Source organism: Podarcis liolepis (genome assembly GCF_965112155.1).
Source record: "Podarcis liolepis genome assembly, chromosome: 11".
Lineage (NCBI taxonomy): Eukaryota > Metazoa > Chordata > Lepidosauria > Squamata > Lacertidae > Podarcis > Podarcis liolepis.
In genome coordinates this window covers 26,370,150-26,394,495 of record NC_139565.1, presented here as the reverse complement: position 1 = coordinate 26,394,495, position 24,346 = coordinate 26,370,150, and the positions used below count along the sequence as shown (strand labels likewise).

General features: G+C 40.7%; 2 protein-coding genes across 5 annotated transcripts in view; both read right to left on the bottom strand.

Moving 5' to 3' along the window:
- Positions 1 to 5,888, bottom strand: part of LOC310688227 (uncharacterized protein) — a 40,790-nt gene extending 34,902 nt beyond the window's left edge. Inside the window, exons 1-2 of the mRNA XM_083464380.1 lie at positions 5,801 to 5,888; positions 1,072 to 3,531 (exon numbers count right to left, since the gene is read on the bottom strand). Of these exons, the coding sequence (XP_083320506.1) occupies positions 1,072 to 3,531; positions 5,801 to 5,858 (2,518 nt within the window). The 5' untranslated portion in view covers positions 5,859 to 5,888. The remainder of the gene's footprint in view (positions 1 to 1,071; positions 3,532 to 5,800) is intronic.
- Positions 5,889 to 13,483: 7,595 nt separating this feature from the next.
- NUDT12 (nudix hydrolase 12) lies at positions 13,484 to 23,504 on the bottom strand. Of its 4 annotated transcripts, none has more exons than XM_083465593.1 (7): positions 23,214 to 23,504; positions 21,807 to 22,015; positions 20,338 to 20,933; positions 19,329 to 19,496; positions 17,160 to 17,273; positions 15,533 to 15,732; positions 13,484 to 14,611 (listed from the first exon to the last, which is right to left on the bottom strand). In XM_083465593.1, exons 2-7 carry the CDS (start codon positions 22,010 to 22,012, stop codon positions 14,501 to 14,503), a joined length of 1,395 nt encoding a protein of 464 aa, XP_083321719.1. In that variant the 5' UTR covers positions 22,013 to 22,015; positions 23,214 to 23,504; the 3' UTR covers positions 13,484 to 14,500. The 4 variants fall into 4 exon arrangements, with proteins under 4 accessions (XP_083321719.1, XP_083321720.1, XP_083321718.1 ...); XM_083465594.1 differs by having other exon boundaries at positions 23,415 to 23,504; XM_083465592.1 differs by lacking the exon at positions 13,484 to 14,611 and having other exon boundaries at positions 15,289 to 15,732; positions 23,415 to 23,497.
- Positions 23,505 to 24,346: the final 842 nt, after the last annotated feature.

Below are 24,346 nucleotides of genomic sequence, written 5' to 3'. Positions count from 1 at the left end.
GGAACAACCAAGTATAAAGAATGATGAAATATCTAAAATTTGACATAGGTTATGAAACTATTCTCTCCCCCCCCCTTTTTTCCACCTTGCCATCTTTCAAGTTTCAAAATAAGCTTGACACACATCTGGAGAATAATAAGCTGGATTGGACCGCATATAAATAACTATTTGGCCTGCTGTGATGCATGGATTTAAGGCCACCTGAAAAAAGCGCTACTTGTTTGTCTGAACTGGCCTCGAGGAAATTGCAGTGTTTGGAATAAGTGCCAGGGGCCTTCCAGACTGTTGCTATTTTTGCAGGTAGGATTCAACGGCACACTGGCCAATACACAATCCAAATAGATTTTATGTTTTTGCGCAACAAACCCATTCAAAAATGAAAACCTAACTTTTCATGGTCAATGATGGGGGAATGCAGTGGAAAGTGTTGGATAACAATTGCTTGATGTAACATCAAATGGTTTCAGCTGTATGTTGCAGTGAATTTTGGGAAGTCTTTCAGGTGCACCCTCATTTTCTACAGACGCTGTCTAGGCCTAGACTCAGCCAGTGACCCCATGCAGTTCCATGTTTTAAGGAAAGATGGGCAACTCTATTTTAGGTAAGTTGCCTGACATTATTGGCTTGCTAACTTGGGAACCCCATTGGACACAATTTGAAAACAACTAGATTAGGGAAAGAAATACCTTACTGAAGGATCATGTTAGCATTTTACCAACCTTACCAGCATTCCCAAGTCCAGCTCTACTTTGCTAATATGTGACATTTTGAGTTTAAAGCATACTAGTATTAATTCTACTTAGAACAACTGAGGCCTACTTTCAGAAGACACTGGGTCAAGGAAGGTATCTGCACAAACAGTAAGATGAGGCAGCAAAAATATGTGTCCTTCAAGCAGGAGTAAAACTTGCAAGTTGTGTCTAGACTGCTCCTCCATTGGAGTTAAGAAGGGGGTCCCTTTATGATTAACAAAGCTGACTAGTTCTCAAAAGGACATTTCATTGCAACCCTTTGCCTTGATGCATAAAGTAAGAACAAACTATTGTTTCCAAGGAATCTGGAAGTACTTACCTGTCTGGTTGTTTGGGGGCAAAGTGTCTGGGCTCTGGCCCAAATCCGTCTTTATTTCACTTTGTACCTCTGGTTTTTCACAACTAGGTTTGAGTAACACCTGCACTTGATCTGTTGCTAAATGTTTTCCAGAAAGATCAGGCGAACATATATCTTGTTTGCTGGAAAGCATCTCGGGTGCTTCAGTATCAGCCAAAACCTGCTCGTCTTCTAAAGAGCAAGATACAGCATCAGCCTGGGCAGAAGCATCTTGGCAATCTTCATGCATGTCTTCAGGCATCTCCTCAACTTCTGCAAAGCTCTGGGATTCATTATCAAAATCTGGTTCCTCAGCATCCAACAGAGGTGACATAAATGCTTCCCTTATGCTGCAGGGCAATAAGGGCTCCTTTTTTATTGCCAAGTCAAAAGATTCTGCCACAGACTTTCTCTCACCTTGAATGATAAGTCTGCGTTCTAATTCTCCAGTTATTACAGTCATCACTGATCTTCTCCGTTTCATCGTTATATCAGACTCTGCAATACTCAGCTGATGATTTCCATTGGGCTGTTCTGCAGAGAATTGGCCTTGGATGCTTTCTGTATCAGCAATGTTATTGTCATCTTTATAGTCACTAGACTGGTTTCCAGAATGCAAGGAAACTTGATTTAATAATTCTTCATTCTGTACTTCTATGTATGCTTGGACTTTGTAATGATCACTGCTTAGAACCTCATAATCATTTCCACCATTTGCGAGTTCAGTGTATTCCTCAGGTACATCTAGTGTTCTCAGAGGCTCAATGGGTCCACATTCTTCCTTATGTTCTTCATTGGAATTGGAATTGGCAATGGAATGAAAATCCTCTCCAGCCACCCAATCCATTTCTCTGCAGTCCTCTATGTATTCTAAAGAGTGATCCATGAAAAAAGCATTGCCTAGGTTTTCTTCCAGCTCAGCATGGTACACAGTCATTTCATGGTCATATGAGGTGAAGGAATAGCAGCATTTAAGTTCTCTGAGATTACCGAACAATGATGCAAAACTTGAGGAAAGTTCTGTACAGCTGGTAGGCGTATGGGCATTCTTGCTGTAAGGGTTCAATGCTTTGCTTGGCTTGGGTAGCACTTTTAAGGATAAAGATGGCATTGAATAGAAACCAGAGTCTCTTCTAGGGTGAAATGATGACAATATATCAACAGGGGTGGCTGGGAAAGAATTGCTTCTTGTGTTTTTTGATTCTATATGTGAAACACGCATAATATTCCTTGTGTCTATTAGACTGCTGTTCCTTACTTGGTGAGCATCACTCATCTCATCATTAGGTTTCTTTCCAGGATATATTTCTCTGGAACTGCAGTCTTCTAGAGGAGATTCTCCAGTATAGCTAAATTCTGAAAAAACAATTTCTTTATAGAAATCTTTTCCATTGGCACACTCCTTCCTTCTATCACCTTTCTCTTGACAGAGATCACTTCCTTCTCCATAATTTAAGGCAGCTGAGAAAGTATCTGACATGTTCATGTCACCTGATGGACTTAAGGATACAACTTCAGTGGCACTATCTAAGCAGATTTCCTCAGAGTCAGCAAACTCAGCTGGTGGAGGTATCGGGGCATACCACTCTGGACCCATGTAACTTGGGAATGATTCCTCCTTCTCCTGAAAGCTAAAATCTGACTCAAAATCTGAATAAGATTCCTCGGTGGTAGAATAATCCGTATCACTGGACATGTTTCCATATTTTGAGCTCCTAGCCGGGCCACATTTCCTTGCTTCAACACCAGGCTCGACACTAACCCTTAGTTTCTGCTTCCTATTGATATATTGCACCTTGATTTCCTTCCCTACAATGCTAATTGACATGGATGGATTTGGGTTACTGGCCATTTGGATCTTGCATTTAGATGGTGTCTCATATTTTCCAGAAAGATTGCTGGATGGTCTTCGCTCCTTGTGCTGCTTACAACAGTGGCTTTTATAATAACACCTATTCTTAGGACATTTCCATTTTCCAGATGCGGAGTCTGTTCCAGGAAGTGAATCTTTCTTCACTTCCACTTTCATATTAAAGGAACCACATTTCACTTCTGCAATAAATACATTCTCCGACTGAGGAGAACGCACACTGTCGGAGTTGCATTCCAGTGTGATGTTTCCTGTTGAGGTTTCTGATTCATCAACACTTATCACTGCTAAGACTTCATCTTGCTGAGTAGAAAAAGCCAGCAAAGGACAATCTTTTTCTTGTTTTCCTTCTTTCGCACTGTCAGATATGTTTTCTTCTTCTCTGTTTTCAAGAGCACCCTCATTGTTCTTTCTCCCATTCTCTAGTGTGCACGAATGATTGCTTCTATTTTTGTCTGACTGTCCCATGTCCTCAGCTCCATGATTATTAGCTTCTGCTGGGAGCTCATTTCCTCTGCCTTCCACACCTTCAGTGTTTTGCTGGCATCTGCAGATGACTGGCATATGTTCGTCTGAAGAGTGAAAAGTAAAGGAAGAAGAACATTACTATTTTTAAAGAACACCTGGAAATCTAGGCTGGGTTGGGTGGTTGTTGTTGTTGTTTTTTGGAGAGTCAGAATCATCTGCACTATACATTTAAACCAGTATCATATCACTTTAAACAGCCCCCCAAAAGAATCCTGGGAGCTGTAGTTTGTTATGGTTTCTGAGAGTTGTTAGGAGATCCCTATTCCTCTCACACAACTATAGTTCCAAGACTGGTGTAACAGTCAATCCTCTTCCCAGTAACTCTGGGAGGAGACTAGGGTTCTCTTAATGACTCTCAGCAGCCATGGCCAACAGCAATTCTCAGGATTCTTTGGAGAAAGACATGGTGGTTTAAAGTGGTATGGTACTGGTTTAAATGTATAGTGCAGATGGAGCCACAGTTGGAATGAGGATACATTGCTCATAGTCACCTGATTTGTACAACGTGGAAAGCCAAACTTTGGTTTACCAGGACCACACAAATGTGCTGGCTCTTGGAGAAGAGTTTACACCTGCTTCGCTCTTCCTCAGCCCTTGCGGAGGAGAGTGCTTTAACCACAAGCCAAAATTCAGACGGCACACCAAACCAAACCTTGGCTTATTTCCCATGCTGAGCTAAAAAGGTTCAGGTTTGGAGCAAACCAGCTGTAATCCGCTCCTTGGGAGCTTGTTACACGTGAGCGTGACCACTGTATATGCGGATTACATTTGGTGGTAAAGCTGGTTTGTAGGTTTTTGTGTTGTTTCAAACAGTCTGGAAGCTCTAATTCGATCTGAGATGCAAGGCAGCCTTTCTCAACCTGTGGGTCCCCAGATGTTGTTGAACTACAACTTCCATCACCCCTAGCTAGCAAGGCCAGAGCTCAGGGATGATGGGAGTTGTAGTCCAACAACATCTGGGGACCCACAGGTTGAGAACCACTGTGCTAGAGGGTCCATCATCAATGTGTTGGGCAAAACTTGGAAAATAACAATTCTCTCAAACCACTTTTGATTGTCTCGAAAACATTGCCTGTCTCCATTGTTATTGCGAGCTTCCACAAACTCTACTAATCTTACGAAAGGTTATTTTTGGAAGCGGTGCATGCATTTATAATTGCTGACTTGCAATATGCCAAACAGTTGATTTCTCTGCGTCTCCCCCCCCCCCTCGCTGCCACTCAACAGTACACCCCACTTATATGGTACATGCTTATTATGCTCAGCTGCTCCCACAGTTCACAAGAAGCCATCATTTGTCATACTTGGCAGCAGCTGCGTTTCCCTTGGCCCCTACACCCTGCCTGTATGAATTCATCAATAGCAACTAAGTTGTCATTACTACGCTCAGTCATAATATTCCACATCCAGAATAAATGAATTGTTATAGATCTACCAATACAAGTCAGCTGGAAAGCATGATGACTTCTCTCTCGGGTCCCTTCAATGGGTGGTCGCCTTTCCTTTTGGCAGGAAGCCGAACAATCAGTGTAATTGACCTAGCTCCACTGCAAAGGGCATGAAAAACTCTCTTTTGGTGTCCTAGTTGCGTGAGAGCCTGGTTTGCATAGAGGAAAGTTTCCATGGTCTCCTATTATTGACTGGCATCTTGCCCTCCATTTAGGCCATGTGGTTAATCACAAGGGGTGATAAATATCATCATCATCAACAACATCATCAGCCCACCTATCTGTTTGGGTTGTCCCAGCCACTCTGTGTGGCTACCAATGTAATATAAAAACATAACTAAACATCAAGTACTAAAAACTCGTGTGTGCTTACATAAATCCTATAAGCTCTCCATGTAAACAATCAAGAGCAAGTATATAGCATAGAAACTGCACAGTGGTATATCTGAGGACACGAAATATTCAGTGGTGACTGAACTCAGAGAATTTGGACACTGAACTGAGCAGAGTCTGCATTTCACCTATTAAGCATAAAGTGAAAGAGTTAAAAACAGCCTTTTGAAAAGTGCATATCCTGAAACAAACTGTAATCCCACAGGGCTGAAACCTCATCTCATAAAGCTGCTGCTCCCATTTATATTTTTTTTCAGGAATAAATATTAGCATGTGGAACACATCAGTAATTCCAGCAGAAAATAGCTTTATGACGCTGCACCATATTGATTTCCATTATTTATCTTTGGGATGCATCCCATCCCATTCAGCACAGGCCACATTTTTGGCAACTGGTGCTTGCAAGGGAAGGAGTTTTCAAGGATCACCAACCTAGTCCCTATTATCAGGTAAACCATTGTTGCAAACTTACTTTCCCTGGTATCTGAGCTTTTCCTGCTCTTGTAGCTTCTCCTCCTTTTCCTGCTCATGTTGGAGGCCTGAATGTTCTCAGTGCTCTTCTGCTCTGCAATAGGATAGGGAGATAATCATTAGAAAGTATTCATTTTCAGGTTTGCTCTCCTCTTTGTCTCCTTTTCCAGGTCAATATCCACAGATAAGTTCAGAACTAGACAAGAAGCCCAAGCTGACAGTATGTTGAATGGCTTCACCTATCATCTGATACAGCACCAAGTTCCCTTGCAATGTTGGCAAAATGCAGTACAGTGGTACCTTGGATTGCGAACCTTTCCGGAGCTCCGTTCTTAAACCAAAGCGTTCTTAAACCGAGGCGCGCTTTCCCCAATGAGCCCTCCCACCGCTGGTGTTCAGTTTCTGTTCGTCTTCTGGGGCAAAGTTCGCTAACTGGAACACCTACTTCCGCTTTTGCAGAGTTCGTTGTCCAAAGCATTCGTTAACAGGGCTGTTCGTAGACCGAGGTACCACTGTAATTGGCTGGTTCTCAATGGAACTGGTAGAGTGGATAGAAGGGAGACCAACAGCACGTGGAGCCAGAACCAATGATAGGCAGAGCTACTTAGAATCATAGAATTGTAGAGTTGGAAGAGACCACAAGAGTCATCTAGTCCAACCCCCTGCAATGCAGGGATCTTTTGGTCAAGGTGGGGCATGAACCCAGAACCCTGAGATTAAGAGTATTACACTCCACCGACTGAGCTATCCAGCTGCTCTTATTTCTAGTTTTGTCCCCATCCTTGTCTCCACTGAGTTGTACAAAGACATCTAAGTCAAGGACCTACCAGCCAATGCTACCCCCTGGTTGTAGGCAACAAGGCAGGCAGGTGGGGCTTGCTGAGGCCAGATTGAGGGGCAATGCTCTAGTCACTGGCAAAATTTCGTATTTTTGAATGTTATGGTTGTTCTGATTCAGTTTTTCTGAAACACTATTTGAAGGCTCAGGAAGTATTAGGAATGGCCAGTGAGTCATTCACATCCCCCTGATCAGAGAGATACTGTATATCTTGACAAACCAGGTTAAATCCAAACTAAGTCATACTTGGTTCTACCTGAAACCAATGGGACCAGTTAGCCATGAATTCTGCTCAACTAATTTAGTCTGGCTCCAGATTGAACCAGTAGATTGAAATAGTAGATTTGTTCCATTATTCCACATTAATCTGCAAACCAGAAGTTCAACACTGCTTTGCTAGATGGACCAATGGTCTGGCCTCTCTAAGGTAGCTTCTGATGTTCCTGAATCCCCTCTCAGCCATGAAGCACACTGGATGTCCTTGGACCAGTCACAGCCTAACCTACCTCAAAGGTTGTCATAGAATCATAGAATTGTGGAGTTGGAAGAGACCCTGAGGATCGTCTTATCCAACCTCCTGTAACGCAGGGATATACAGCAGTCCCATACAGGGATTGAATTTGCAACCTTGACATTATCAGCACCACGCTTTAACCAACTGAGCTATTGTCATGAGGATAAAATTGGGGGTGAGAACATATGTTGCCTTGAGCTTGTTAGGAGGAAAAGTGGGATAGAACAAATGAATTAAATAACACGACTTCACTGTATTTCCCCACAATGGGGTGCTTGGTTGAGCTGGAGCACCCAACACTTGACCACTGTCTTGTCAATCACTTTAGGTGGGGGAGAAACTGTAGTCCCTGAATATTATGTTTGACACTTTTTATTTTAAAAAAAGACAGTAGCAATCATGAACAGGCATCCACTGGCTAATTTAAGAAGTGTTATTCTCTACAAACAAAAAACATCCCTTCTAATCCCACAGGTAATTCTAGCAGGGCTCTTCCTGTTTAACCTCTCTGTTTGGCAAAGTGCTGAATATAGTGCTTTAATTACTGATTAAAATCATACAGAGCTTAAGAGCTTGCCAGGTGCCACTGTGGGCACTGCATGAAATGATGATGAGTTTCATTCAGTGGCAGTGCAATTTTAAATTCCAAGGCATTAATTGACAGTACTGCAAGAGTAAAATATTTTATAATGTCAGATTATAAATATAAAAAGCTGCTACGGAACTCAAGATATCTGTTTTTTTGAAGGGTGTTGATAGGAAGTTTTTAGCTCTGTCACTTGTGTTGACATGGTACTTAGAAAAATCTCTATTTTTAAAAAACGGAACACTTTAACTGTCAGGTGATGAATAGATAGACTGTGTGAGTTTCCCCTCCACCCTTAACTCTTAATAGCACAATATAGCAATATATACCTTTTTGAAAGTACAGCCATCTTAAAAGGATCAACTTAAAATGGGCGCTTTCAAAGCTCTGTACAAGTAACAGTGTGATTCATCATTCTTATGGATCGAAGAGTCACACTAATACTTTAAGCAATTTCTCCCTTAAAGAATGTCTCTAACATCTCCACTTAGGGAATAACTTTTTTATGGGCTGCACAATATCCCCCGAAAAGGTTGGCTAAACAAATCTGATAGAGGCAGAAATGGACTTAATCAAAACCAGGTGGATGATATTTATCTATGAATTTTTCTAGGTCCGAACGATCTTGGTTTGAATGTCTGGATGCTACCCAAAAGGTTAAGCATACCCGGAACAAAGTGAATTTTGCGACATCTCCTTGGCACTTTCAGTTCACATTAAAGGGAATGTTCATGTACGTAGGGAAACATCTCTCTCATAAGACCAGAATGCAGGGTCATTCAATGAAGCCAAAGGATAAGAAAACATATGAGGTGCATGAACATATTTCTATTTATTTATTTAATGGGTTTCTTCTGCTTCCCTCTTCGGCAGCAAGGAGATGATCAGTACACTATATAAAGATATAGCAGGAGGAGGAAGAAATCATTCCAGAAAGCTTATTACGTCTTACAGATGTGTTGGCTGTAATCGTGGTAGATTCTGTTGGAATTTATTAATGTTCGTTTATCACACTCTGCAAGACCATGCGAAGATCAATGTCCATAGACCATCTGCATCCAGCTCTCCTAAAAAATAATTTAACCTGGCTTCTTACAGACCTCACAGAGAAGCCCAAACTTCAGACGCCCTTCTTCTTGCCCCTGCATAAAACAGATGATCCTTTAAGAAGCAGATACAGGTAGGTAGCCGTGTTGGTCTGCCGTAGTCAAAACAAAATAAAAAAATTCCTTCCAGTAGCACCTTAGAGACCAACTAAGTTAGTTATTAGTATGAGCTTTCATGTGCATGCACACTTCTTCAGATGCACTGAAACAGAAGTCACCAGGTCCTTTTATATAGTGAGAGGGTGGGGAGAGGTATTACTCAGAAGGGTGGTGGGAATGGATGATTGGCTGATAGGTGTGGTAAACCTGTTGACGACTGTTAACAACTGCAATTGGTCTTACAGGAAAAAGCAAGGGATGAGATGGCCGAAAATAGCTTTATCATGTATAATGAGATAAGAATCCAATGTCTCTATTCAGACCAGGTCTCTCCATGGTTTTAAGTTTGGTAATAAGTTGTAATTCAGCAACTTCTCTTTCCAGTCTATTTCTGAAATTCTTTTGTAATATGACAACTACTTTGAGATCTTGTATAGAATGTCCTGGAACACTATATCGAAGTGTTCTCCTACTGGTTTCTCTGTCTTGTGATTCCTGATGTCAGATTTATGTCCATTTATCCTTTGGCATAGGGTTTGGCCTGTTTGTCCAATACAGAGAGCTGAAGGGCACTGTTGGCATTTGATAGCATGCACAATGTTAGAAGATGGGCAATTAAATATTCCTGAGATGGTATGTTTGGTGTTGTTGGGGCCAGTAATGGTGTTGTCCAGGTGTATGTGGCAGCAAAGTTGGCATCTGGGTTTATTGCTTTAAGAAGCAGTTTGTGTTCTTCCAATCTGCTATTAGTTTAGTGAAATCAGGTGGAATGCCTTGAGTTTTTAAAATCAAGATTTCTTGAGTTGAAAGAGTGTGAACTTTTAAAGCCTGGCAATTGGCTGCGTGAGCTCGCTAGAAGCTCCATGCAATGGTATGATAAGAACATTCTTATTAAAATACTGGCGAATAGTCTCACAGTGGCATTACTGCCAGCGGACAACACACCCAATCCTGCAGTCATCTTATGCAGCCTTCTAAAGAAGTGCACCGGATGTCTTCAGCTGTTTTCCTTCCCCGCCACCTGCCACACTGCAGGTTTCTCTTAAAGGTCCGTTGAGGCTAATGGGAATGACACTGATCCAACAATCCTCAGACATATGAATGGCCCCATTGACTTCCATAAGGATTACATGAATGAATGAGGACTGCAAGATCAAGTCCTTATCAAGCTCCTAAACTTAGAAAGTACCTAACACCCTACTTTCCTCGTCTCAAAGATGGCAGTGCTGCTCAGCCATTTACAAGATTAGACTCATGCCATATGGAAATAGTGTTCATGTCACAAGGTTATTCCCAAACAAGTAGCAGCATTCTGGCTGGATCCAGAATGAACAGTTAAGTAACAAAGAAGTTACTAATATTTGCCCACCAAATCATTCACATTTTTTCTTATGGCACCTATCATTATGTGCAATACCTGCCCTAGCATGAAACCTTATTTTATTTATAAGCTGCTAGCTTCTAAACTGCTTATTTCTGAAAAACAAGGAGAGAAATGACTTTATAATGAGGAGCATTGGCTGGAAAGAGAAGACAAACAAAATCAAGAAGAGGGCCAAAATGACAAAAAGGGGGGGGGGAGGAGTGGAATTTTATAAAATTATTTATAAAATAATGTGATTACTTTTCTCCTGTGATGAAAAGTTTGGTTAAAACAGTGCATTTCCAAAATATGACCTTTATAGTCATAAAACATTCATAGTATCTCAGCCATAGTATCGAAATCTGCAGTTTGTTAGACAGCTCAGTTGGTCCAGCACGAGACTTTTAATCTTCGGGTCGTAGGTTTGAGGCCCACCTTACACAAAAAATTCCTGCATTGCAGGGGATTGGACTAGATTGTACTTGTGGTCCCTTCCAACTCTACAATCCCATGACTCTGTGCAATAAAGCATTTTTCTTTCACTTAAAAAACCCCAAGTGCGACCATAGCATCATAGAATGCACAAAGCATATATCCCTTCAAAATGATTGAGTTTTACCACTCTGTTCTTTTACACCTTCTACTTTTTAACAGCTCTTCCTTTCCACTGGTTTATTCATCTCTTTCAGACTTTGCATTTTGCAGTTTCCTCCACAATACACGAACTCTTCCCCCAACAAGGGCAAACAATAATATTGGTGGAATATGATTTCCTATGGAGAAATGGCAGCGTGGGGAAGGGATAACCTCACATCACTTTCCAAGTTTCCAATCTAGATTTTTTAATTTTAATTTTAAATAAAATGCAGCCATGGAAGAACCCAGACCCCAGAAGTTCCAATCAAGAAACTTCTACTTCACGTCTCGATTGACTCGGAACTCATCATTGAGATTAAATTTAAACACAGATTCAAACCACGGATTCCTCCGATGGATTCCTATGAGAATCCCTAATTATCTTAGCCAGAACTTTCTTACCAGCTTTGCATTGACCACCAATCCAGCCCAGGTGTGTTGGTTGTATGTAGTTAATTGAAATTAATTAATTAATTGAAAAACTTACCAAATAGAGCCTGAGAAGACATCAAAACTAGTACTCTAATTAACTGGAGTTGAAAATAATTATCAGTATTGATATTCTCCTCAGTTTTGATTCATTTCCTTAAAACAGTATGAAGACTCTTTAATTTTAGACAAAATCATAATTTTGCTCTCTAGTTTCCTGGCATCTGTTTGTCTCAGGAGACAATGGAACAGTGCGTCTTCAGGGATAAATCAAAATTGTTGTAGAATTACAGCGCTGTGGCTGTAGAGACCAATGTAGGCGATACGTACCATGGTGTATTGCTTTTCATTCATATTAGAGGTGCAGAGCCATGTGATGATGTGTGTGTTCTCTGGAGAATTTTGAATTGCAAAATTTTCCAATGCAGTTTAATTTGTATCCAAGCTTTTTCTGATGTGCTGAAGAGTGCTCCAATTTAGCATTTTTATTTTACCTGTATTTAGTATAGAAAGCTAGAAATGTTTAAACTGTTAAGTGTGACTAATATTGGACTTGCAATTGATACCTATAGATTCATTAATAAACTTATGAAATGGAAATTTTTATGTGGAAAAATAAAGCACTGGAAAATTTCCCACTTCACACTGTGGTATAAAATGTGTGTGTGTGAATCTTAGAATTATGAGTTGCCCTCAAAAGCAGCAGAAAACAATTGAAAGCAAATATACAGATAACTATTTTTTTTCAGAGGTGGAGTTGCATATTCCTAAATTACTAGATATCACACAAAGCAAAGTTTGAAGTGAATTTTGGATCCCACTACAGCAAATCATCTTAAAAAGTGTGGTGTATCTTTTGAGAAGACTAGCAAGATGTTCAGAGGATTTACTTAAAAGTATATTCTGATATAGTCAAATTACACACTTGATGAAGTAAGCAACGAGCCCAAGTACACTTATTCACAGAAGTAAACAGCATTGCATTTAATAAGATTTGCTACAAAGAAACTGGTTAGGCTTCAACTTGCCAAGTAATATATTTTTTTTAAAAACACACACTTAAAAACCTAGAACTAATTTTACTCTGAAGTTGATTAACAGTAATAATAATAGTAATAATAATTATTATTATTTTTATTTATACCCTATACAATATTCCAGTACAATCCTATGCAGCTCTACCCAGAAGTAAATTGGACTGAATTCAATTGGACTTACTTCTATGTAAGTGTGCTACTTTAGAATTGCAAGTTATTTGTTCAAAAGCAATTTTCTTCATGGCTAAGAGGAGTTGATTTTCTCCATCGTGGAAAATTAGACAATGTTTGCATTTCATAGGAGCAAACATGGTGAATTAACAGAATTATATTGTCGCATCAGATCTGGCTGACATTTGGCTAGTGATATACAAAGAGAAATACTTACAGAGACTAGGAGCTGAATATTTTCCTTAGATATGATTCCCATTTGCTAAAGCAGGCAGCAGAGATGCAAAGCAAATACTCTAACACCAAGTTATGATTCAGTTGTTGCATTAAGAAGGTCACTATGTGGATTTACTAGGAAACTTATTGGGGTTTATTATTCAACCCCTGTTCCCCCACCATCACTTCTCTTCTCCTTTTACTTATCCCCCCCTTTTTTTTACTGTAAAACTTGGGTCAGTAATAACGGTACAAGTGAATTCCTCTAGCCACCTGACTGGTGAGGGAGAAAAAGCATATAGTTTATTGTCAGTGGTGTAGCAAGAACAAGAAAAGCAACTTACCTGAGCAAATTCTATATAAAGTCTTTCTAGTTTTTCAAGGAGGTTAAAACAAAAATTGGCATCCAAACAAAGCGAAGAGATGAGACAGTCTTGTTAAGTGTCATTGGCCTGGTCTACTTCTTTCCATTGCTATTTTTGTCCCATAAGCTCAGAATCTGATTAGTATATTTAATTCCATGGAGCTTCAAGAATGGCCTACCTTTAATCAGCCTATTGGCACCCACCTTTTTTCCTTCACATGTTTTAACAGACTGAGGGGGGAGAGAAAGATAAGGCCAGGGTTTTTCTTCCCTTGCGTTAATTCTTATTTTTAAAAACAAAGTTAGGGCAAACTTAAGCAACATCTTAGGCAAAATATATTTAATAAGACTGTATCACAATAAAACACCAACAGCAAATACTTTTGTGGCAAACTACAAATAAGGAAATTGAGTGCAGCATAAGCTTTCAGCAGAGTATTCAAGGGGTGATAAAGCACAATGTATAGCCTCACTTACTCAAATGTTAACCTTACTTACTGTCCATATTGGATTTGGTGTACCATTTGTGCAAATGAGGCTCCGGCAACCGAAGTACAGCAGGATAACTGTTTCATTGGGGTCTATCATAGGAATAAAGAGGTTTATATTTATGTGGAAAAATCATAAGGCACTGTCCTCCAATTATTTAAAAGTGGCTTTTGCAGCAGCCTGTGGCTGAGGGATACAGAGGCCTTAGAATACCTGCTTCTAGTAGATATCCCTCCCAGTCTTCCTCTATCCTAATGGCTCGTCTGCGAAGCAAAAAAGTCCCTGATATACAGGTACCCACGTGTTAGGCTCAAGAGCCTGCTCCAGTACACAAAGGCATTAGCTCTTTGCAATCCATTTTTTTCAGCCCAGAGAAAGCTTATTTTCTTCTGCTCTGGTTTTGAGAAATGGCTGAATGCCTTTAGGTAGAATGATTTAGGCTGTAAGTGTATCATAGCCTGAAGCAACAGCCCGGGAAAGCTAAAATCAGAGAGGTGTAAGTAAACTCTGTAAAATCAAGAGTAACCAGTTGGAAGCGAATGCAACTTTCAGGTGTGAAGTTACATTTGAAAAGGTCCTCTCTCATCCCCAACTTTAGGCAATGTTAGACCTTGAGCGATTTGAGAAATGAACCGTATGCACAAATATGTTCTGGAGACTAAAAGATTGAGGTTGCAATCCTAACAGGTTTTACCAGGGAGCAATGACCTCTGTAAAGTACACATGCACAAATGTACTGCAAAATCCCTAAAATGGTCACATGTGATGCTGAATGATTAATTACATCTAGTTTAATTCCAACACAGTAGCAGCTACAGCAGTGATACAAGACAGATAAATCAGCTCGCTGGATTTAAAGATTAGCGTTCATTCCAATCCAGTGCTTTATCAACTGGTGTGCAATGGCTTGATGCGGTGGCACAAAGAACGCACTCTGGTTCCTTTTGTTCAGAATTCCCAAAACCTGAAATATACAAAATATCATATTTGAGCAAGTTAAATCCAGCAAAGAAATTTGCGTAGTTCATCAGGTTAATGATCCACTGTATGAAGGATTTTATGGCTAGCAGCCAATTGCTTTAGAGAAGAGATGTGCAACTGGGCTAGCCCCAGTTTGTTTCATAAAGTATTTGAGCTCACTCCTCCTTGTGCAATTAATCGTTTACTATCTCCCTCTGCTGAATGTATGACTAAACCTGTGGGAGAAAAACCACACGCATGCTCCATGACCTTTTCTAGAAAATATCAAAGACACTAATATATCCTAGGCCTTGGTGTATGTATGTAATCCGACACGTTTGCCGATTACACTTTGTTTTTCAGTGAGTATAAGCAAGGGGCAGCTGGGTGGTCTTTGAATTGCATTTATCTGATCTGCCCCTTAAATTATGATTGTTGGAAATGAAAACAGCCAAATGTTAAAAAGCAATGGCAGGGAGGAAATAGGAACCATGACACTCTATGATTCAACTTTTTAGTGGTATATTATCCTGAAAGTTGAGAGTCTGAATACTTTTATACAAATGGAAGCTATTATTATAAAAAGAGGATCACCTCTTCTATTTTCATCTCTACTAGTAGCAGGATGGCACAAAAGGTAAAGCCAAATCAGGATGATTGCTATGTCTACAGGACTTTTAGAGCTTGTTTATGAAATTTGTCTATGCAACTTACTGGAAAGATCTATGGGCTCAATACAGGAACAACTGTCTATACCAATTCTTTTAGCAACACATAATTTTCAATTTCAACGTAATCACTGTACAATAAGGAGAGTACGAGGACTCTTTTGTCTGCCTGGGGAAAAAAGCATATCCATACTGCATGCTCTAACCAATACAGTCAGAGGGCAATCAATAAGAAAGGAAATTAAATTGAACTTTACCTCTTCTCTACTGAACCAGCGGGCATCTTCTATTTCAATGTTGTCAACTTTAATTTCTGTAGACACTGCCGCCGCTATGCAGCCAATCATTAGGGACGAAGGCATTGGCCATGGTTGACAAGAGACATACTGAACATGGCCCACTTTAACTCCACTTTCCTCCTCTACTTCTCTTCGAACAGCATTTTCAATTGTCTCACCTAATCAAAGAAGGGAAAGAACAGTTAACTGACAAAGCTCCAAGCTAGAATCACGTCCTGTACTTTATAGCATCTCAAAAGATCTAAAGCTTTCTGCACAGATCAGAACACAAATCAGAAGTATCACAACTAAAAGGAAGGCAATATTTCCAATAAAAATGCATCTATAATAGCAACCTTGACATCATGCCTTTAGGGGGAACATGGGTGGCACTGTGGTTTAAACCACTGAGCCTCTTGGGCTTGCCGATCAGGAGGTCGGTGGTCCAAATCCCCACTACAGGGTGAGCTCCCGTTGCTCTGTCCCAGCTCTTGCCAAACTAGCAGTTTGAAAGCATGCCAGTGCAAGTAGATAAATAAGTAGTGCTGTGTCGGGAAGGTAAACAGTGTTTCTGTGTGCTCTGGTTTCCGTCATTGTGTTCTGCTGCACCAGAAGCGGTTTAGTCATGCTGGCCACATGACCCGGAAAGCTGTCTGTGGACAAACACTGGCTCCCTCGGCCTGAAGCAAAATGAGCACCACACTGTCCAGGGGTCCTTTACTGTTTTACCATGCCTTTAGTGTCATGTGCAGTTATATCCTTAAAACTATTTCGCTGCAATCCTGGAGCACATCTTGGATGTCATGTGGCCTTCACTTTTCAAGGCACATAAGACATATGTAGGAATAAAAAGACTTAATGACTACAATGTATGTTACAAGAAAGCAGAATTGACATCTCAAAAAAACTGACAATGGATTAGTTCCATGACAGCCCCTCTGTGGAAGGAGTCTTTCACAGAAGGGGTTCCAAAGTCCTGGGGAAATTGGTTATTTTTCTTTTTGGGGACGCCAGAAGCTACAGGAGAAAGGGACAAAAATCATCCCAGTCTGCTTACACAACTTCAGAACCAGCCAGAGTATACAAATTAGTGAATTATTAAATTAAACACAACAGATTTCCAGGTATGCCTATACACAGTAATATGGTTTGCTGCAGGCCAAAGTTCAAAATCAGAAATCAAAGGGCAAAGGAGTACAGTGGTGCCCCGCAAGACGAATGCCTCACAAGACGGAAAACCCGCTAGACGAAAGGGTTTTCCGTTTTTGAGCTGCTTCGCAAGACGATTTTCCCTATGGGCTTGCTTTGCAAGACGAAAACGTCTTGCGAGTGTTCCGATTTTTTCCGCTCCCCCCCTTTTGCTAAGCCGCTAAGCCGCTAATAGCCTTTTAGCCGCTAATCCGCTAAGCCTTTAATAGCCGCTAAACAGCTAATAGCGCTAATCCGCTAAGCCGCTAATAGGGTTGCTTCACAAGACGAAAAAACCGCTAGACGAAGAGACTCGCAGAACGGAATAATTTCATCTTGCGAGGCACCACTGTAGTTTTATATTTAACATCTGGGATGGAAATAAAGGAAAGAAACAATATATACAAAGAGAACTCACCAGGCTCTATAAATCCAGCAAGGCAAGTAAACATGCCTGAAGGAAATCTTTTTTTTCTTCCCAAAAGGCAGTGGTTACCATCTGGATGAATAACTTGCATTATCACTACGGGATCTAGAATTCAAGTGAGAGAAATGTATTCAAATTTAAACTGTTTCAAAAGACACCAAGAAAGAACATAAGTGTGCTCATTCTCACTCAGCATTATCATCTCCTTTAAAAGCCTGAAATCCAATTCTCTCCAAGCCCCCCAGACGGTAATCTTAATGCAGGTTCCTTAAAAATACTTAATTCACCTGTTTTTTGTAACACAAATGTCTTGCGGGAATATACCTGCCTAGACCAAAAGTGAACTTGGGAGATAAATTACCCGGAGCTGCAGTATGCGTTTGGTATAAATTCTGGAGTAAATGACCTAGTTGCACACTCGACAGAAAGCAGTGACCTAATCAGCAACAATTCGTGCCTTCAGCTTCAGTCACAGATTAATGGTCCAGTGGAATACATTTTCAACTGCAATGCACAATTCAAAGTACAGTCAGATTCAGCTTCCTGCAGTGTCACGACAGCAGGTTTTCCAGGTCCTGTTGGATACAGTATTCTCTCTTATGCTTCAGGATTCTTTTCTGTCTTCTCTCAATTATCTATTCCAGAGTCCCTTTCTGGAATAGAATAATCTTCTCCAGTGTGTGTTTTCACTGGGTGACCTTAGGTCACTCACTCACTCTCAATCTAACCTACATCACAGGGTTGCTGTGAGGATGACATCGGGAGAACTATGTACGTCACCTTGAGCTCCTTGGAGGAAAATTGGGGTATAAATGTAAATGATAACAGTAACAACAAAAGTACATTGAAAAGTCCTTATAATTTTCTGATGGCCCCAACCCTACTAAGGCATCCCTCAGGTGATGGTCATGGTTTGCACTGCTAGTTTGTACAAAACATACTTCCCTGAGTGTGTGAGGGAGCATATGAGTCTGAGGTTTATGCCTGCTCATTCTCCAAAACTAACACTATAGTTTGATTTTGCATCTGAACAGACCCTGTGACTCTTGTCTATATTTTGGTGTGAATTGTTATAAAATGATTCCCATTTGCCCTCCTCTCTGATGTCAAACTATCATTGATTGAGGGGGAAATCAGAGGGCTTTGGCCTGACCACCATTTGATGGCTTCATTCAAGCTTTTAATCTGTTGCTTTGCTGTTCATAACTGTTCTGTGACTCTGCTTTTAATCTGTGGGCTTTTAAACAAACTGAGCACCATCTTTTAAGTATCAAGCCAATCCTTTTGCACTTTGATATCCAACCTTCTTGCTGCATTCTCCCCTTTCTGTTGGCTGCTCAACCTATACCGTTTCCTTGCTGTCAAAATGACGGATATGACAATCCCATTAGGTAAATACGTTTCAAAGACTGATGACCTGTGGAAAATGTATGTGCTGTGAGGCATCCAGCAAAGGTTTCAAATCTTGCTGACTTCTAGTTTTGTTAAGGAAATGTCACTAGAAACACCAGCTGTTGGCTCAGCGGTCTTGTATGTCTCCTCCTGTTCACAACTCCCTTTGTTTAAGCTTCTGAAGAACCACTTAATACCACATCCAACTAACTTTCTCTGTGAATATTACAGAGCTGGTAATATCAGTCAAGATCGCGAGGACAAAATAAAGAACTAACGATTAAAAACAAAATAAAATACATGCTATGAGAGGAAAGGGAAGAAAGATGGCAATAAAACTGTGGAAGCAACGTCAGACTATGCATGCAAAAGATTAGATAAAAACTTTAAAAAAGAATATCTATACTAGAATATGTTTTGCGTGCAAGTTGACAGGAATAGGATGGCCAACTAAGTCATCCTTGGAGTAGATCCATTGGTATCAATGAACTTAAGACCACTTATTTCAATGGATCTACTCCAGGGATGACTAATACTAGCTGTCACGAACGGTCTGTTTTTAATACAAAAAAATAAACAAGGAACCAATGTTTTAATGTGATTATTCCAGCTGGCCACAGTCCCTTCTTTCTCCCTTTCAGCATGTGCAGTTTTACTAGGTTGGTTTCAACTAGATAATAAGTTCAGATTGCAAGGAACAACAGTGGGCTGCCCTGAAATTCTTGCACCGCTATTGGGGAGAAAACAACGTATTTGCAATTCTCTTACCGACTCGTGGGTAGCATGTGTTGTGAATGCCCTGATGGCTGAGACAGTCTTCCTTTAAGCAGGATTTCTTGTAGCCTCCATCTTCTAATTTGGTTGCGCTGCCGCATGTTGGGCAGAACTGATACCGGCTATCCCATGCCAGGACAGATCTAGCCTGGGCGATGACTCCTTAAAAAAGCAACCACAAAGTGCAAATAATAAACATGCAGGGTTCTTTCTACAGCACAGATTGCAACATCAGCATTCCAATTCACCATGAAAATCAACAGAAGAACCCTTTCATGTTATGCTATTAAAGCTGATACATCAGTTCTCGTTCTAATACTGTGTTACTTTTGGCCACTTTGGGTCTTTGCATATGGGGGCGATTTACTACATCAAAAGTACGGTGTGAGATGACAGCCTTGAAAGCTCAACCACAGCAGGGTTTCCGTATTGTTGAAATGTTCCTGATCTTCGAAACAGCGAAGCTAAAGACCCATGAGGTTGCGGTTCACGTAACCAGAATGCTTCTGTGAGAGACAGCAGACAAGGGCAATGGAAAATCAGCCCTAACTTTCTTTAGCCAAGAAACAAAATACAGCCGTATCTTGAGGAGCAGCAGTAGAGAACAAGGAAGGAAAGGGGACAAGAAGGGCAAGCAAGACGCATCAAGCTGTGTCCGCGGCAGTGACTGTGATAACCTTATTCCTAGAACAATGTTATGGTTTTCGCTGAAGACATATGCTCAATCCAGTAAGCAGTAGCCTACAATACAAATTGAATGCAGAAAAACCTTGCTAGGAATGAGAACTAAAAAGGATAAATAAAATCAACCAGTTTTCTCCCTGCACTAAAAAGAGACAGGTAGGTAGCCGTGTTGGTCTAACACAGTCGAAATAAATATCTGAAGAAGTGTGCATGCACACAAAAGCTTATACCCAGAACAAACTCAGTTGGTCTCTAAGGTGTTACTGGACAATTTTTTATTTATTTTTTGACTAAAAAGAGAAACACTTAGGGATCTTACCAGCTTCATTTTCAGACAATTGCAGCAAGGAAGGCATAGGTGGATGAAGAAAATAACACTCTTGATGCTTCTGTATAAATCTATCAGCAGCAGTAGCATCCATACTGAGTGCAAACCAAGCAACCAAACTATCGTCTTCACCATTGCTTGCCTCTTTCCCCTTCAGAGTAGGAGGCAAGCTGCCTTTCACCTGAAGTTCTACTCCAAGAAAAATCAGCGTGATGGTTTCCGGCTGCTCCAGGTATTCCTTTACATCCTTGTAAGAAAGCTTATGGAGTTTAACTTTTGGAAACTGGGAGGTATCTTTTTCATCATCTGATGCAACTAATGGTCTTAAATTTGAAAAAAGGATGTATACAGTAGTTGGCTGCTTCTGTTTTATGTTCAACCATTTCGCATCTGTTCTCTTCTCACTCTTCCTATCAAGCAATGTCCTGCAAAAATAGATTTCGCGTTCTCCAATTTCACTGGTCAGGAAAAATGGCTCCAGTCCACTCTTCACATTAGCTAATAAGTTAGCTATATTCTTATAGCCCCAAAATTTAGCAATGTCCAGTGCTGTCTGGTTGGATGCATTGGTCATGGACTTGTCACACCTTATTTCAAAAAAATAAAATGAAATGAAAAATTGTTAACACACCTTAATATAAGCAACATTTTTATATAGAACTTCAGAACATATAAGGTACCATAAAACCACTGCACGATGCACCTTCCCTCGCTCACTTCTGGGCAGCAGCCCTGAGCGATGGAGGGCCACTCAATTGATTCATTTATTTTGCGGCAACCCACATAAATGCAGTTGCAAACAAGTGGAATGTGCATAAGTTTGGAGGATGTGTGTGTCTGTATTGTATTTAATGTATTATAATTTGAATTTCATAGGATACAACATAACATACAACAATAATAGCATTTGATGTAAGAAATAAAAGCATCCATTAAGATACAATTAAAAATCAATATGAATACTTAATGCACTGCACCCACTGTTCACAGCTGTTGCTTCCACTCCTAGACACATTGTGGGGCCCCTGAATGAAGGGTACCCACCACTGGTATCTTTGGACCAAAGTTTGGGAAACCCTGCTCTCAAAATACACCAATTCTCTTGCAAAAAGTTATTACTTTGTGAATCTTATCAATTCAAGAAATGGTGGCTAGCACAATTAACCTCCCCAGCCCCTGCCTTCAAAATGATCAATGGAAGCATCTCTGTGTACATGATGTTCATAGAATAAGAGAGTTTGAAATATAAGAGGATTTGATTTGATTTACTTTTATATTCCAACGTTAATGTTAGCCCCAAATTCAGGAGTCTGTATTGCTCTATCAGGATTAAAACTACGAAGATAAGCAATTTCCGTTTTCCCATATAATCCCCATATAGTCATTCCACTGTGTTGTGCAACATTGCAGCAAATATATTTAGACAATTTGAATAAATTAGTTGGCTGTGTTTTTCTCACCCCTTTTCGAGCAGAGCCTGCACGGTCTCGAAGTGCCCATTTCTAGTAGCATACATCAGGGCTGTCCAACCATTCTTCCCAGTTTCATTGATAAGTGAGGGAGAATGACTGAGCAATGTTGCAAGCCTGGTCTTGTCTCCAACAGCAGCAAAATTGTGAAGCTCAGAAATCAACTGCTGCTTTGGATTCCCTTGAACGTCTTGCATTTTCTGCGAACAAAGTTTTAAAAACATGAAAAGGGTATACAGTGTGTTGATCTGGTTTAATATTATATTGCAATATATACTGAGGACAATATAATGGAAATGGCTAAATGTAACTGGGACAACTCTCATCCTCAAATGATTTTCAGGAAAGCCATTCGGGCTGTTTGAAGAAAAAACAACTCAGAACTGTTCTCTAGGGCTCACTTGGCAAGTACTTTTTCTTTAGCACACTCAACATGCTTTGTTTTTAACTTCTGCCACCTAATAGGGCCTAACAGTGTAAGGTTGCACAATCCATATAAAAACAGAACTCTTCCATTTTCTGTTTTGATGAAACCGGTTCACAAATGTGCAGTCATCAGAAGAGGGAGGCGATAGCTAGCTGTTTGTACACCCTGAAGATAATCATAGAACCATAGCGTTGCAAGAGAGCACCAGGATCATCTAGTCCAACCCCCTGCAATACAGGAATATTTTTGCCCAATGTGGGGCTTGAACGCACGTCCCTGGGATTAAGAGCCTCATGCTCTACCACCTGAGCTAAAGGCTTGAATAGTAACTTGAAGAGTTACTCCGCAGTTGTAGTGGATGTGCTTCCAGCTTAAAGGCTGCAAGCCCGCATATATCTGGAAACACAGTTCGCTCTTGCAGAGGTTTCCAATACCAAATTCCAGTGCTGGGTCACTTAAACCAATCAAGGGGAGGGGGAAAAAAAAGAGTGCCTCGTATCATGTGACGACTACCACCTAGAGCTCATTCCAAAGGTGAAACTTGCACTGTCCTGCACCCCTCTTTTTTAGTAACTTTATTTACATGTGGTCTTTTTTTTTACATAGTTCTAAAAGAATAACTACAAATTAAAAGGAAAGCAAAAAATGAAAGCAAAACCACAACCAAACAAGGACACAACTTAAAGACAACCTAAGGACTTCACTTCCCCTCTCTTCTAAGTTCCCAAGTTCTACTCTACTCTTACTAATTTTCTCTGACTTCCTCTTATACTGCTGAACTTATTCAAGTCCTGCTCATCTATTCACTCGTTTATACTGTGTTTTTTTTTTAAATACTCTACTAAACGTTTTCCAATCCTTTTTATATTCTTGACGAACAAGACGCACCCCCTGGTGTTTTTTTTAGACAGCAACCCCCAGATTGCTCGCTACCCCCTCTGGCATCCTCCTGTTGCCATATAATATAGTACCAGAGTCTGGATCCTCCTTCTCCCCTGCTCGCCAAAGAGGAAACTTTCGGGGGCAAATTCCAGCCAGGCTCGCTCTGGGAAGGGAAGGCAGATGTGGACCCCTTTAAAACGGGGGGTTAAAATGGGAGGCCTCCGAAGCAAGGTGTTGAGACCAGGGGAAGGGCGCTGAAGGAAGGACCCTGGAAGAGACCGTTACACCACCTTGCGGCTCTTCGCCTCCGAGGAACGCTTAGGTAACTCGCCCGCGGCCACCTCCTTCCGGGATCACCTGGACAGGCCCCGCCCTCTCCCGGAAGAAGGAGCAAGGCATCCTGGGAATTGTAGTTTCCTCCCAACTGGGTCCCTCCGTAACCCTCTAATAATACTTTATTTCATACAAATAAGTGCAGGATATTTTAAACATCTGCATTTTTTTAAAAAAAATAAAATAAAACGGGATGCTTTCGTTTATCCTTTCTGGTGTTTGTATACTATTTTTTTTGGCGGGGCGGGGCGAGAATAACAAAAACAGGTTCTCTGGTTGTGCGTCTTTTTAAAAAAGAGTGGGCTCTTGTTGGCTCTCGTTTTTTTGCAATAAATAAATGGTGATCTCGGTGGAATAAATGGTAAGCTCAGTGACATAATGATAATAATAATCCATAAGACCCTCCCCTAAGACTGGCATGAGCCAGCAGTCTAGCAAAAAACGGATTGGGGGCATAGCTGTCAACGGTTTCCTTTTTAAAGGGAAATTCTCTTATTCCGAATAGGAATCTTCGCACGAAAAGGGAAAAGTTGACAGCTATGATTGGGGGCTGGTGGCAAAAGGTGACACGAGTTGTCTGTCAGGGGAAAAAAAATCTGTGCAAACAACAAAAATCTAAATGTAGACCATGTACTGGTTTAGAAATGCTTCGAGAGTATTAAAGGTTAACAGAGTCACTTTTACAGCACAATTCATGCACGCTGACCCAGTAAGAAGGTCTCATGAGTTCTGCTGGGGCAGGGTTCCCGCCTGCAATCCTTAAACTCACTTACCCGGGAGTAAGCCCCCTAGTTCTAGAACTGCCCATCCTAAGCAGGCACCATCCCGCCTAAGTTCCAAACACCAGGTTTAAATGGTTTTAAATAGTGGAAAAAAGCCAGTATGCAAA